Raw genomic sequence first — 13,285 nt, 5'->3', positions numbered from 1 at the left:
GAAGGACATTTGAGCACCACACTGGAGCCTGTGAGCAGAGGTTGCCAACTGATTTTAGCACCTCCAGGGCAGAAGGCTGAGGTTTCTGCTTATCAAAAAATGCATATGTTTTAAGAGGTTAGAAAACACTGACTTTTGTGGCAGAAGAGGCCACTCCCTCTTCTCATCTAGACTTCAGGGGATAAAGTGATACAGTGGAACTTCATGTGGTGGGAGTTAGGAGACATTCACTGCTGGGAGGAAAAAACTGCAAATCAGAAAGGGATAGACGAGGTAAAATCCCCAGAGTTCCCTGCAGGTGTGTTCCTCCATGCTGACGTGTTCCTTCATTGATTTTTTCAACATCTGCCCCCTGCATGCCTACTTAAAGCCACGTACTGTATGCGTTGCTGATGATACAGGAGTGAACAAGACAGATACGCACCCTCACCGCAGACTACCGTCCTGTGAGCCGAGAGAGCGAGTTGTATTTTCTCAGCTACGTTATCCGCATTCATGCGGTTCTCTGTGTTCTTGCCCTGGGTTGCTGTCCCCCAGTCTTTACTGTGGTCCTGCTTGACCATTTCAGCCTTGCCTCGGCTGTGCTGGCTGTGCTCGTGGAGGACTAGCACAGAAGAAAGTCAAGCAGGTGCTGCGCTGCTCTGAGCCAGCAGTGTTCATTAATGAGCCAGAGGCACCAAAGGAAAAGTAAACGTCTCCTTCCATTTGGATATTTTAGGGTTTCATTTGTTTGTTCTTTTTCCTTTTTAGCAAATGTCTGTATGTCATTTTCCCATTCTGAGAAATAGAAATAATTTTTACTCTTCAGTGAGGATTGTTTCATTTCGTCCTTATGAGTAGAGAAGTTTATATCAATTCCAGATTCCTTAACTTTAACCTGAGTGGTTTTTGTTATTCTTTCTCTAGTTAAAGAAGAGAAATTGTTCGAATTAACTGAAAAACCAGATTTTTTACTCTATGTGAATTGCTCTGAGCATTTTTATATCACATATGTTTCTAGAGGGTATTTCTTAATCTTTATCACTCTTTCTTTTCTCCATATATTCCTGTCTGTATTCCTTCCACTTAGTCACATCTTGGTGAAAGTATTATCAGTTTGGAAATGAAAAATCATTCTTCTGTATGAGGACTTTCCTGGTGGGTCAGTGGTTGAGAATCCACCTGCCATTGCAGGGACACAGGTTCCAGCCCTGGTCTGGGAAGATCCCACATGCCGGGGAGCAACTAATCCCGTGTGCCACAACTACTGAGCCTCTGCTCTAGAGCCCGCGAGCCACAACTACTGAACCCTCGTGCTGCAACTGCTGAAGCCTGCATGCCTAGAGCCCGTGCTCTGCGACAAGAGAAGCCACCACAATGAGAAGCCCGCGCACCACAACGAAGAGTAGCCCCTGCTTGCCGCAACTAGAGAAAGCCCACACGCAGCAACAAAGACCCAACGTGGCAAAAAAAAAAAAATTCTTCTGTATGAAAAGAAAAAAATTGAAAATGAAAAGTATTTCACCAGCCTGTAGAACTTCCAGATTATTATTTATCCCATTGTTTTGGCTTCTTTTCCCATGACATTGTTTGTCTTAACTCTGTGAGGAAGACTTTTATGGCCAGAGAGAAAAGGGGAGAGAGTTTCCACTAAGTCATTAGCTAGTGTCTGTGTGGATAGCTAAGGCTCTGCTAGATAGGCCAGCCGTCTACTTGTCCTGGGTGCAGAAAGCACCTTTGTGGTTTCTGTCTGACCCTGCATCTCTGACCCCTGCAGGTGGTGGTGAGCGCTATCGTGGACACCTTGAAGACAGCATTTCCTCGCTCTGAGCCCCAGAGCCCCACAGAGGAGCTGAGTGAGGCCGAGACAGAAAGCAAGCCCCAGCCAGAAGGCAAGAAGGCTACCAAGTGAGAAACCATTCCCAGTTCTCAGGTTGATCCCCAGTTTTCAGCCAAAGCCCATTCCCACACTTAGGCCCTAGAAGAGAGGAGATGGGTCATACCTACCAATTTTTATACAAAGCCAGACCACAGACTGAGCCTGAGATCCTGCACAGGCACACTTGCTGAATGTTTGTCTTGCCATGAGAACCCAGGGCCCCAACTCACCAGAGAATTTTGATTAGAAGGAAAATTCTGGAATATGGATATTCTCCTTTTTTATTCCCCTGGAAAATTGAGATGTTTCTTTCCCTTTAAGAGTTAAGGCTTATGACTGATCTCTGTTTGTCATCGTTTCTGGAAATCTTGGCTCAGAAGTTGAGTGTACTAGCAGTAAACAGAAATGGGCTAGAATGGACACCTACAGGGCCGATTTTAGTCACTGGCTATTGCTGCTACTCTCTCCTGCACTAGGGTCCCAGGTGCTCTCTGGCAGCACTCAGAGCCAGCACGTGGAAAGGAAGGGCACCACACTTTCCTTCCTGGACACTTCGTATCTGTATCTGGGCCATTACGAAGGGAGAGAGAGAATGGGGGATGGGGGTTGTAGAATGTGTGTGTGTCTGTCTGTCATGTGTCATGTTTCATGGGCCGGCAATAACACTCACAATCCTTAGCCTTTTTTTTTTACTGGGCCCATTTTTGAAGGGTAACCATGGTGCCTGTGCTTATAAGAACGCTGTTCCTTGAAACATTGAGGTTAGCACTTGTGGTTCTTTCCCTGGTTTTATTTGGAACACAAGGGGAAGAGTGGATGTGCAAAAAGGTGTGAACAACAAGGACAACCTTGGTCCGTGCCACTTGTCTGTTTAATCTTCAACAAATGTTTAATGAGTGCATAGTATGTGCTAGCCACTCTTCTAGCCTATGGGAATACAACCGTGACAGACTGGTCCTTATTTTACATTAGCAAAAGTCCTTTCACAAATGCAGGGTAGGCATAGCTTAGTGCAAGTGTTGCATTGTATATTAAGAATTGCAAGAATATATATTGTTTGGGGGTTTTCAGGGCTAGGTCTCTCTGACCCTGAACCATAGTAAGCTCCTAAGAATAAGTATGGGTGTTCTTGTCTTGAGGTATTAATACCTGTCAGCCCTTTTGTATGGGGATCAAGACCATGAATTACATACTGTTTCTGCTCTTCGTTTCTGTACCAGGTCCAGACTGAGGTTCTCATCCAGTAAAATTGCTCCAGCACTGAATATAACTGAGACACACGAGAAGATTCTCTATTGTCTCCGGGAAGGCAGTGTGGTAAGAAGTCCCTGGAGAATTCTTGGACTTAATAGCTGGGATGTTGCATCTGCAGTTATAGGCAGCTGAGACAGTCTCCAAAATCAGAAAGGACTTAGGTGCCTTCCTAAAGGACTTAACCAACATCTGGGTCTCTGATTTTTATTCTAGGAGTATTTTCTCAGAGTGGTTTGGAATTCCTACTAGTTCTGGGTTGGCAGGTTGGCTTCTCAAGAGTTGTGGGCTTGGAATAATGGATGAGAGAATGAGAAAGCCAGTTCCTGGAAGAAAACCCAAAGTTTTTGTGGCAAGTGAGACTACAGAGGCATGGTTTTCCTTGCAATTTAGGTTAAAAAAAAAAAACTTAGGTGGTCACAGAGTCAGTGGGTCCTCTACTTATGACACTTGCAGGGAAGGAACAGAGGAACCACAAGTGCTGCAGTTGGCCTGATGCTTTCTGCATTCTTCATGTGACATGCCACTGGCTCTTTCTTCAGGAGTCAGAGATCCTCTCCATGTCTGGGATGGAATCCTTTATTGAAAAGCAGACAAAGTTACTAGAAACGCAGCCAGCAGAAGCCCCAGGAAAAGATTCTGAACAAATCTCCAAGGGATGTGTGGATGACTGCGTGTCAGGTGCAGCCATGCCAGCCCAAGACCTCAGCAACAGTGATCCAGGTAAGTGACAGAGAAGGGAGCCAGGGTACAGTCCACCTGGGACCTGGGACTGTTGGGATTCATTGCTTCAGTTTCTCATCTGTTCAGCTAAGCAAGCCAGGTGTTAAACACTAATGTTTGAGGTACTCTGCTGGGATACGGAGAGGAATACGACACAGTCCCAGAGCTGAGTCGAGCAGAGGAGCGTGGCTCGTAAACGGGGAGTTCCAGCAAGATAAGATCTACGGTTATAATACCATCATTATTTATTTTTGGCATGCTTTGGCATATCTTTGGGCGACTCCCTTTATTTAGAAATTTTCTTCCCTTGATGTCTGTGGTGCCACTTCCCTGGTTCTCTTTCTGCCCCTCTTGTGGCCCTGCCTCAGTCCCCTTCGCTGGCTCCTCAGCCTTCCAGAGCTTTATTTTTGTCTCTCTGTTCTTACTCTGCACATTCCTGGGTTATCTCATCTGTTGGTTGGTTTCAGCCCTAACACATATGGTGGTGATGCCTCAATACTGGAGGTGTATTTCCAACTGCCTACTGGAAGTCCACACGTAGATGTACTATAGGGCAGCTGAAATACAGCATTCACAGAATGGAATTTATCTTTTCCCCTGGATCTGTTCCTTCTGGTTTACTTACTGCTGTGGCAAATGACACCACCAAGTTACCCAAGGTAGAGCAGAGAGGAAGAGATGAGGACACCACTCTCGCCTTGTAAGCATATGAGGCAGGGCAGGTTTACTTCCCAGCAGTGCAGATGTTTTCTACAGAGTAAAAATTGGGAGCCCTGGATATTAGTAGGTTTGCAGAACTAGAACATTTTATAAGAAGGAAGTTTTTCAAATCCCCCAAAACAAAGGCTCCCGCTGAAAATAAAAGATCACAAAATCTTGGGTTCAGAAAAGGAAAAAGGACTGATTTCACCATTGTTTCTCAGGTGCCCACAGTCACCTGACCTCTGCTCTACGGACCTCAGCTTAACTCTGTGAAAAATGGAGTTTACAACCCCATCTCTGTTCACAGAGCTTACATCTCACTGGTTAAGTAAATGAAGTGTTAGGACAGCAGAATCATCAGAGAGCTCTAGGAAATTACAAATAAGATGGGATGGGTAAAATAATATAATTCTAGCCAAAATCAAGTCTTTAAATTTTGAACGTTATATCTCTAAAGGGATAATTTATGCCTGAGCCCTTCTGCCAGCCCTGAGAGACTCAACATGCTCATGTGGTAGATAATTTACCACTTTTATCAAGAGGACCCGGTGCCTTGTTTGCTTTTGCTTATTTTTTACTGCTATGACTAATTGTCACCACGTGATGGCAGCTCTGGGTAAATGCTAAACCTGAGAAAATGATAGAATTGAAGAGGGTGAATAAGGAATGCTCTTTTCCAAGGAACTGATTATCCCATTTTGAGCAAATGACTAGAAAGCAGACATATCAGCTCCCATGCCCCCTTGAAATACAGTACAGAAAAAAGAAAATATATACTGGATGGGATTAAGAAGAAAGTAAGGTTCAGTTCTAGCAGATTTATCCAAATTTGAAATCATTCATGTTCTAAAGAACCCTTAAGCAAGGAATGCTGGGGCAGGCTGGTGCAGAGAATACCCTTTGGTCCTAGGCTAATAAAATGATTGTTGGTGATTAATTATAACATTAATCACAGCTGTAGCTGTGGTTATAGCTGAGGTTTATTCAGGAACAGTATGTATTTCTGGGGCAGTTTCCTGTGAAGCAAATCAGAAGTGACATGGAACCCCATGAACAGGGTTAGGGAACAGCGCTTGCATCCATAAAATACATCTGTTTAAGAGAGTTCAGCTCAGCATGGGTATGAGCGTATTTGTGGTCCTTCCAGTCTTTGAAACAGGAGAGAAATGAGTAATTGTCATAGCATTTTACCAAAGGTATAGTGTTTTTCCTACAACCACATATTATCTCAAAATGGAACTGAAATCTCCTGGATCCTAACCCGTCAGCTCTGTGTAATGGAGATGCTTTCAAAGCAACGTTTTTTACAGAAAAGTGAATCCCAGATCTGCTCACAACATTTCCTTGCTACTTTGTGGAGGCTGGTGGAATACAAGGATGGAAGGGAGTGGACCTTGCCGGTTCCCGTTAGTCACCAGTTGTGAGCACTTCCTTGGAACAAAATGTATTCAGCTTCCTGGGGGAAGTACAAAAGAAACAGAAGCTAGGGAGGCAAAATAATTATATGCAAAATCTTTTTAAAGATAAACAATACTTACTAAGTGACTAAGGAACATAAAAGAATTGTAAAGAAATACAGAGCCTGTTACTGAACTTGGTAGAAATGAAGTAAACATCTCTTGAAAACAGATAGATTACAAAAATTTAAGACGACTGATATAAAGATGGAGAAGACCCAGTGCACTGAAATGTGTTCCTCAAGTATGGGTCTCTTCTGAGTTACTCTTGATGCCTTTTCATTCCCCAGGAACAGAGACAGAGTTGGCTGACACAGCCCTGGATCTGCTTCTTTTGCTGCTGATGGAACAGTGGAGATGGCTATGTACGGAGAACGTGCAGAAAGTTATTCATCTCATCTTTGGGACCCTGATTCAGAGGTAGGACTGCTTCACATTAGAGTCTCAGGTTGGACAGGGGTTGGATGTGATGCCCAATTCTCCACTAGAAAGGGAAAGTATAGAGTCCAGGAAACCTGTGGCCATAAGAGAAGATAAAATCTCTGTTCTAGGGGTACAGGGATGAAGAGTGCCTGGAGAGTATCACCTTGTTGTCTAAAGTGTGAATGGGTCTGCTTCTGTAAGACTTCTGGCATCATCCACTGAATGACAGGCACTACCTGTGATCTCAGATACTTCAGCTGAACTCTTCCTCCTCTAGGATCAGTTCTCCACCCAGTTTTATCCCCGGGCCCTATACCTTCCACCTTGTTACAGTGGATGTGTCTCTTAACTAACAGTGTATAGTCACTGTGACGATAAGCAACAAGAAAGACAAGGAGAAAACTGGTCAGTGCTCAAAATAAAGATTATTTTCTCCGGGAGGGGTGTACATATTCACTACTGAAGAAGCACTTACTGACACAGGATGGTAAGGAATAGAAAGATACTTGGATTTAAAACTTAGATTTTATAATTCAGGCTTTGTTATCCCAACACCACTTGAATCTCCTGAAAGATTTGTACATAGATGGAGTTTTTAGCTACTGACTACCTAACCATGAAACTGATGCAAGCTTTGCTGAACTGAAGGCCAGAGACACTGTCTCTGAACCAGACAGACGCAATAGTGCTTTGAGCTTTGGCCACTGTTGCGTGAGACATCCTGGCAGATCCCAGAGTAAGAAGAAGCCAATTCCTGAACTCTTCTGTTAGCATGTGGCTCATGCTAATAGGCCACTCAGAAAATAAAAATAAAAACTTAAGAATTATGTATCTATCCTGCAACAAGTAGGAAATCCATTAACAACAAGCAGTTAAATTGCCCCTTCCACACTTAAAGTTACATAGGATCAGGGAGTCTTAATAAGGTTTCATCGTTAGGAAACTAAGTGAAAGAAGAGGATGCACGTTTATATTTGCTGAGTGTTTATCATTTCCATCACCTGACCTCTGTTGGCATATATTTTCTTACAGCAACCAAGTGAGGTAGGTAGCCCCATTTCACAGAATAAGAAAGTAGAGCTTGGCAAGTCAGGCAACATACCCAAGGTCATAGTAAATGACACAGTGGAATTTGAAACTGGATGTGCACAACTCCAAAGCCAACGTGCTTCTTCCTACGCATCGCAGCCTGAAGACTGGTCTCCGTGTGAAGCCCACGTATAAAATGCTGACTGGTCTCTGTGCCTCGCTTTCACCCTTGTCCCTCCTCCATACTCAGCTCTGCCTCAAGGCTGCTTTTTCTGAAAAGCAAATATGAACATATATCCTGCACTTAATATTCATCAGGGTGCTCTGTTGCCTACAAGAGTGATTTTCCCAACATGCTTTCCAGAGTTCTAGGGTTCCACAGAGGCGCTTCAGAAGCCAACTTGGAAGCCACGGGGAAAACCGAGTGGACCATTTTGATCAGTTAAATAGACTGGGGGTCTAGATAAGGTTTTGTTTGAAAAAGGGCTCCACTGTGTTTAAAATATATATTCATTTATTGTAGTAAAATTCCAACTCCTTTCTTGTGTGATCTGGTCCCAGCCTCACTTCAGTTCTCCCCATGCACGCCACCCACCGTGGCCTCAGTGCTCTGTGGATGCTCTTCCTTCAGGCCTCTCTTCATCCTCTGGTCTCTGCCTGATTGTCTTCTCTACTCGTTCTTTTCCTGCTCTCTCCCTGTGTCCTGAACTTCCCGTCTTCTTGTCTTCTTGGCCTACTGCTGAATATTTTTTAAAAATTAACATTCAGTGTCATTTATTCTGTGAAACTTTTTATGGCATCCTCTCCCATTTTCCCCTGGATCTAAGGAGTCTTCTTCTCTAGTCAAAGTTTTGATAATAATACTTAACACAGTATATTAGAGAAATGGTCTACTTTCCCAAAACTAGTGAACCACCCAGCGTATCAGTTTTCCCCCACGGTATTTGGCAATATCTGGAAATATTTTTGGTTGTCACAACTGGGAAGGGAGGCAGGATGTGACTAGAGGCCGGGGATGCTGCTAAACATCCTGCAGCCAGGAGAGCACCCTCTCCGCCCCAAGCAACAACGAGTTATCCTACGCTGAATAGGATGTATCTACATCCTCAGTAGTGCAGAGGTTGAGAAACCTTGCCCTAGACCAGTGGTTCTTTAAGGGCCAGAACTGGCTTATGTCCCCAGCAGCTTCCACAGGGCCTGGGACATAGAAGATGCTCATTAAATATTGGACAAAAGAATAAACATTTCCCTTCTCAATACCTTTATACTGGAAAGTAGAGTCTTCGTATGTTTTGTTCAGTCATGTGTGAATGTTGCTGATTGAGGCTTCATTTCTCTTCCTTTGTTAGGCTTATCTTTGCTCACCTTCCCCCAAAATGGGAACATCCTAAACGAGCTAGTGTGTCGTCGTTGACTCCCCACCTCCTGAAGTCATTTACATGATAAATTGGTTTCAGAACACAAGAAATTACTCAGTAGTAACAGAAAAGTACAGATGAATCTGGAGAAATTCAAAAAGGATTGAGATTCATATATAAAAAAGGTAGGAAGGTTACCTGAAGTTTGAATGACCCAGAATATTAAAGAGCTTGGGCCAGAAAGGAGAGAGAAGTGTATTTGGGGAATTACAGGAAGGTCATTGAAGAAATGGTATTTTATGTAGCTAGGGAGCTTTAATACAAGAATTTAATCCGGGGGAATTGCAGGCTGTGAGAATTCCAGGCCGGGCTGCATTACCTCAGTGGGCGATGATCATAAATTGCCTCGTGATAGGGAGGAGACAGTAAGGTGGAGGGTGGGGTGTGAAGTAAATAGACGGTGCTCTCTGGTGTAAGTACTGACTTGACCCGACCATAGACATGGGTAAGCCTGCATTGTGGCAAACATCCCACTTTACCTTAAAATACTCCTCTCTCTCTCCAGCTGGGTGATTGTTTTGGTCTTATTCCTTTATTCACTGAAAAAATATTAAGAGCTGGTCAGTATAAGACATGATCCCTACTTTTACATATTTTACGGTTTAGCAGGGGTGAGAACTGAGGACCTTATCCGTGATCACAAAATGAATGCTTGGTGAGGGTAGAAATCAAACCCAGGTATTCCAAAGCCCAAGTTCTTATCCACTCCAGTATACTACGACTCTGCTGTCTTTAATCTCTCTGGGCTTCGGAACAGTAATGATGTCTATCAGTAGATATCTAGGTGCATAGAACATGTCCAGTAAATGTTAGCTCTTCATATTTGCGCTTCAGGAAAAGGAAAGAAGGGTAAAAAGTGCATTCTGTTTCTGATTCCTCCAGCTAGTGGCCCCAAAGTCTCTCCCCTGTTCAGGATGCCCCACCCAGATCAGTCTCCTTCTGCAGCATCCACTGCTCTACTGTGCCTGTCTCTGCGATTGCACAGAACCCCTGTTCTTCTAAACAGGACCGCGTGTGAGGCCTTTCAAGGTGACTTTATACCAATGGACTCACTTGCAAAGGCGACAACCAGAGCATCCCCGCATCTGACAGCAGGCGGCAGACCACCTGGTCTCCCTGCAGCACAGACAAGCACAGGTTCTGTACAGGGTGCAGGTTTACTGGTGCTGCTGGAATCAAGTCGCACCTTTCCTCACGAGAAGAACTTGGAGTCAGGCTAAGTTCCTCCCCTTTCCGTCCCCATACCCTGACAGTTCCACTGGAACCACACCTGGTTAGCTGGGTAGATGGCTGTCTGGTGAAGGTAGCTTATGCCATAAACAAAATCAGGGAGAGGGCTTGTGGCTGAATTTCCCTTGACTTTCTTCTCTTTTCACTTTTTTTTTTAATTGGGCGGCATCTTTTTTTGTTGTTAAAGGGAGAAAATTCTGAATGTTTATAGTGAATTTGAATGAAGCCAAAATGAATACTGTGCAAGAACAGAATTTTGGGGCTAGTTACTTTTGGAAAACTCTGTAACTGTGGTCTGTTCACCTCTGTTCATCCTAGGTATTTCCAAGTGATGATGTTTTGTACTTGTTGACTTGCCCCATATTTCTTCCTGTCAGAAAGTTCTTATAGCTAATAAAACTTTATTCTTAAGTCCATTTTGTTTTGTATGAGCAGCAACAGAAATAGGAACACAGCTGTTGACACCCTCCTTGCCCTGAGCCTCTACAAACTAGAATTAAATGAAGAGTCTCACTCCTCCCTGTTCAAGGCCTTTCACCTTTCTCTATAAATCATTACTCCCAGCCTTTTTAATGATATACTTGGCCCTCTTCTCCACTATCTTGTGCTGGGTTCGCATTGTTCTTGAAGCTTGCTTAAGATAGCAGTCAAGAAGTCATGGACATCGGAGAAGGAATCCCAGTGCCCCCTCCAGAGGCTCAGAGGATCTGATGCCTGTGGCCCATGGTCTACACCAGCAAGTTCCATGTGCATGGTACACATGGAAAAGACAGGTCTTAGTTCAGGGTTCAGAGTGTAGACATTAGTAGTCTTATCAGCTGCAGGATTTACCATGCAGCAAGCTTTTGTTGAGAGTTTACTTTGTGCAGACACTGTGCTGAGCACTACAAGCATATCACTGAATGCCCTCAAAAGCCGCGTGAAAGACCCATTGTGATCCCATCTCAGAGATGCGAAGGCTCACAAAGAACTGTGCTTGCTCACTCAAGATCACAGAGCTAATAAGTATACGACAGGCAGTCTGAACCCAGGTTTGTCTGATGTTCAGCTATAGTGACTGTCTCTCAGGATCACATGTTTGCCCTATGATTTGAAAGGATAAAAGCCAGCCCCAAAATCTTTGACTCAAAGCAGTATACATTCCCCAAGAGGAGACTGCCAGTCAGTTTGTAAAACAAAAACTGCATTTCTACATACGCCCACTCACATATAACACAGAGTACTCTGCAGCACCCTAAAGTCAGCCCATGTTACTTGTTCCCTGGGCAGCTTGCATTTTTATTTTTAAAAAGAGGTTCATGCAGGGAACATTCTTGGGCGTTATTTGCTTTGGTAAGCAAATATGCTGGAACGTGATACCTCCCCAAAGCCGAAGCACCTCCTGCCCCACCTGTCCTCACTACGCCAGAGAGGTGTGGGTGGTCGCAGCCGGTTCAGTGCTGGCCTCCAAGACTGTCCCCTGACTGCTCCTCTGGAGGCAGCATGTTTGTTCCCTCCCTGAAACCACTTGTGTCTGAGCCATATCCTTTCGCAGAATACTTGGATTCTCTTTCTTTAAGTTCTCAAGAGAAGGAGAGTTGGTGTTGATGCCACAGGTAGCTACCGCCACTTCTCTGGTTATCCTGAACACACTGCCATCCCTGATGGCATCTAGACTTAGACGCATCTCCTTTTAAAAATGTCATCATTTTCCGACCTCCAGCATTATCATCTCCAAGAAGATAAGTTAATTTCTTCGGCTTCCAGCTTTCCTTATTCTCCTTGCTTCCTTAACAGACCTGTATGCATAACTAACTGCCTGGGATGCAGGGACTGCTGCCAGATCAGAAGCATGCGCTCTCTCACTTTTTCTCTCTCCTGCACAGGCTCAATCTCTCTCTCTCTCCCTCACTCCCCTCCCCTCCCCCCTCCTTCTCTATCTCTGGCCTGCAAGGGAAAAAGAAGAGAGAGAGTAAATTCAACCTTCTGACCCCTCGTTCCAAGCCAAGGTTGGAAGAGTTCTGATTTGAGCCAGGCTCCATAAATCTCCCTTGATTGGTGGTGGTGTGGAGAGAGAGGGGGCAGGGAGCTGAAGAGAAGTTAGATGCCCAAAAAAGGCATCGTTAAGTCAAAGGGAAGTCTTGCACACACGCGCGCCTGACCTCGTGTGTCAGCTTCTGTGCTGGGAACGTCCAATTATGTAAGAAGGAGCACTCCTTATTTGGACTTAGAGTCTAAGGGAGGGGAGAGGAGTGGGGGTAGAGTCTAAGCCAGGGAGTGAGTGCAGCTTGTGTACGCTGCTCATGTCCGCAAACAGGAGAAACCGACAGTATCCCTGCATGCGTGAGAATCAGGTTTAGGGAACTGGACAAGCACTCAGACACTGACTGGGTTGGAGGGAAGGAGGAGAGATGTACTGTGCTCCATTGACGGTAGAAGGTTTGGGGCAGGAAGACCCAGCCAAGGTGAGGGGTGAGATTATTATGGAGTCCTGATGTAGAGTGAAGGAATGAGAAGAAGCTGGCCCGGTTCCCTGCCTGGATGCCCAGAGCAAAGCCACGATAAAAATACGAGCCAGGCTAGCAGCAGAGTACACGAATGCCACGTCCTGTGGCTCTGCCCTCCCCATGGCCCCGAAGATGGCATCAGACTCTGTGTCAAAGGGCAGCAGACACATTCCTGGCATCTGTGTGAGGATTTCTTAAAGAGTGAGTGTGGGTGAGTGAGCATGTGTGTGTGTTGAGGGCACGTGGGATTGGAGTAGCATGGCAGAAGAGTTGGGAAAAAAGAGAAAGTTCTGCGATCTATGGGTATAGGAGAGTAGAAAAGTACATGAAGTCAGGAAGCAGACAGAGAGGAAAAAGAAAAAAAAAGAATATGTCAGGTTAAGTTGTTCAGCAAGCAGTGGGTCCAGGAGAAAATTAAATGGCAAGCTCTGGACCTTGTGCCAGGCCATGGAATCGTTTTCTTAGAAAAGAGGTCTCTACAAACCATCTCTCAGGAAAGGTCAGGAGAAGGTTTATGGACAGTGTATGGGACCATTGGAGAGGGCTGTGTTCGCAGGTGGGAACATTCATTTCCCTTAAGGGCAATTATGAACGGATGACCGTGAGCTCTTCTGCCTCTGCCATTCTCTTCAGTCACTCCAGAATCTTAGATGTTCTCTGAGTGGAGTCCGTTCAAGGGCCTCTTTCTCGGTGGGCATGTCTAAGTAG

At 44.8% G+C, this 13,285-nt stretch overlaps 1 protein-coding gene across 8 annotated transcripts in view; it reads left to right on the top strand.

Moving 5' to 3' along the window:
- SNX19 (sorting nexin 19) overlaps positions 1 to 13,285 on the top strand; it is a 38,641-nt gene that overhangs the window by 5,975 nt on the left and 19,381 nt on the right. For 7 of the 8 annotated variants that reach the window (XM_079930743.1, XM_079930741.1, XM_079930738.1 and 4 more), the window contains 4 exons: positions 1,757 to 1,887; positions 3,079 to 3,175; positions 3,652 to 3,832; positions 6,282 to 6,411. In XM_079930743.1, the coding sequence (XP_079786869.1) occupies positions 1,757 to 1,887; positions 3,079 to 3,175; positions 3,652 to 3,832; positions 6,282 to 6,411 (539 nt within the window). Of the gene's footprint in view, positions 1 to 1,756; positions 1,888 to 3,078; positions 3,176 to 3,651; positions 3,833 to 6,281; positions 6,412 to 7,446; positions 11,320 to 13,285 lie in introns of those variants that run through there. The other variant, XM_079930742.1, reaches the window with a different exon arrangement.

The sequence above is a fragment of the Stenella coeruleoalba genome, assembly GCF_951394435.1.
Source record: "Stenella coeruleoalba genome assembly, chromosome: 8".
NCBI lineage: Eukaryota > Metazoa > Chordata > Mammalia > Artiodactyla > Delphinidae > Stenella > Stenella coeruleoalba.
This window is presented reverse-complemented; position numbering and strand designations above follow the sequence as displayed.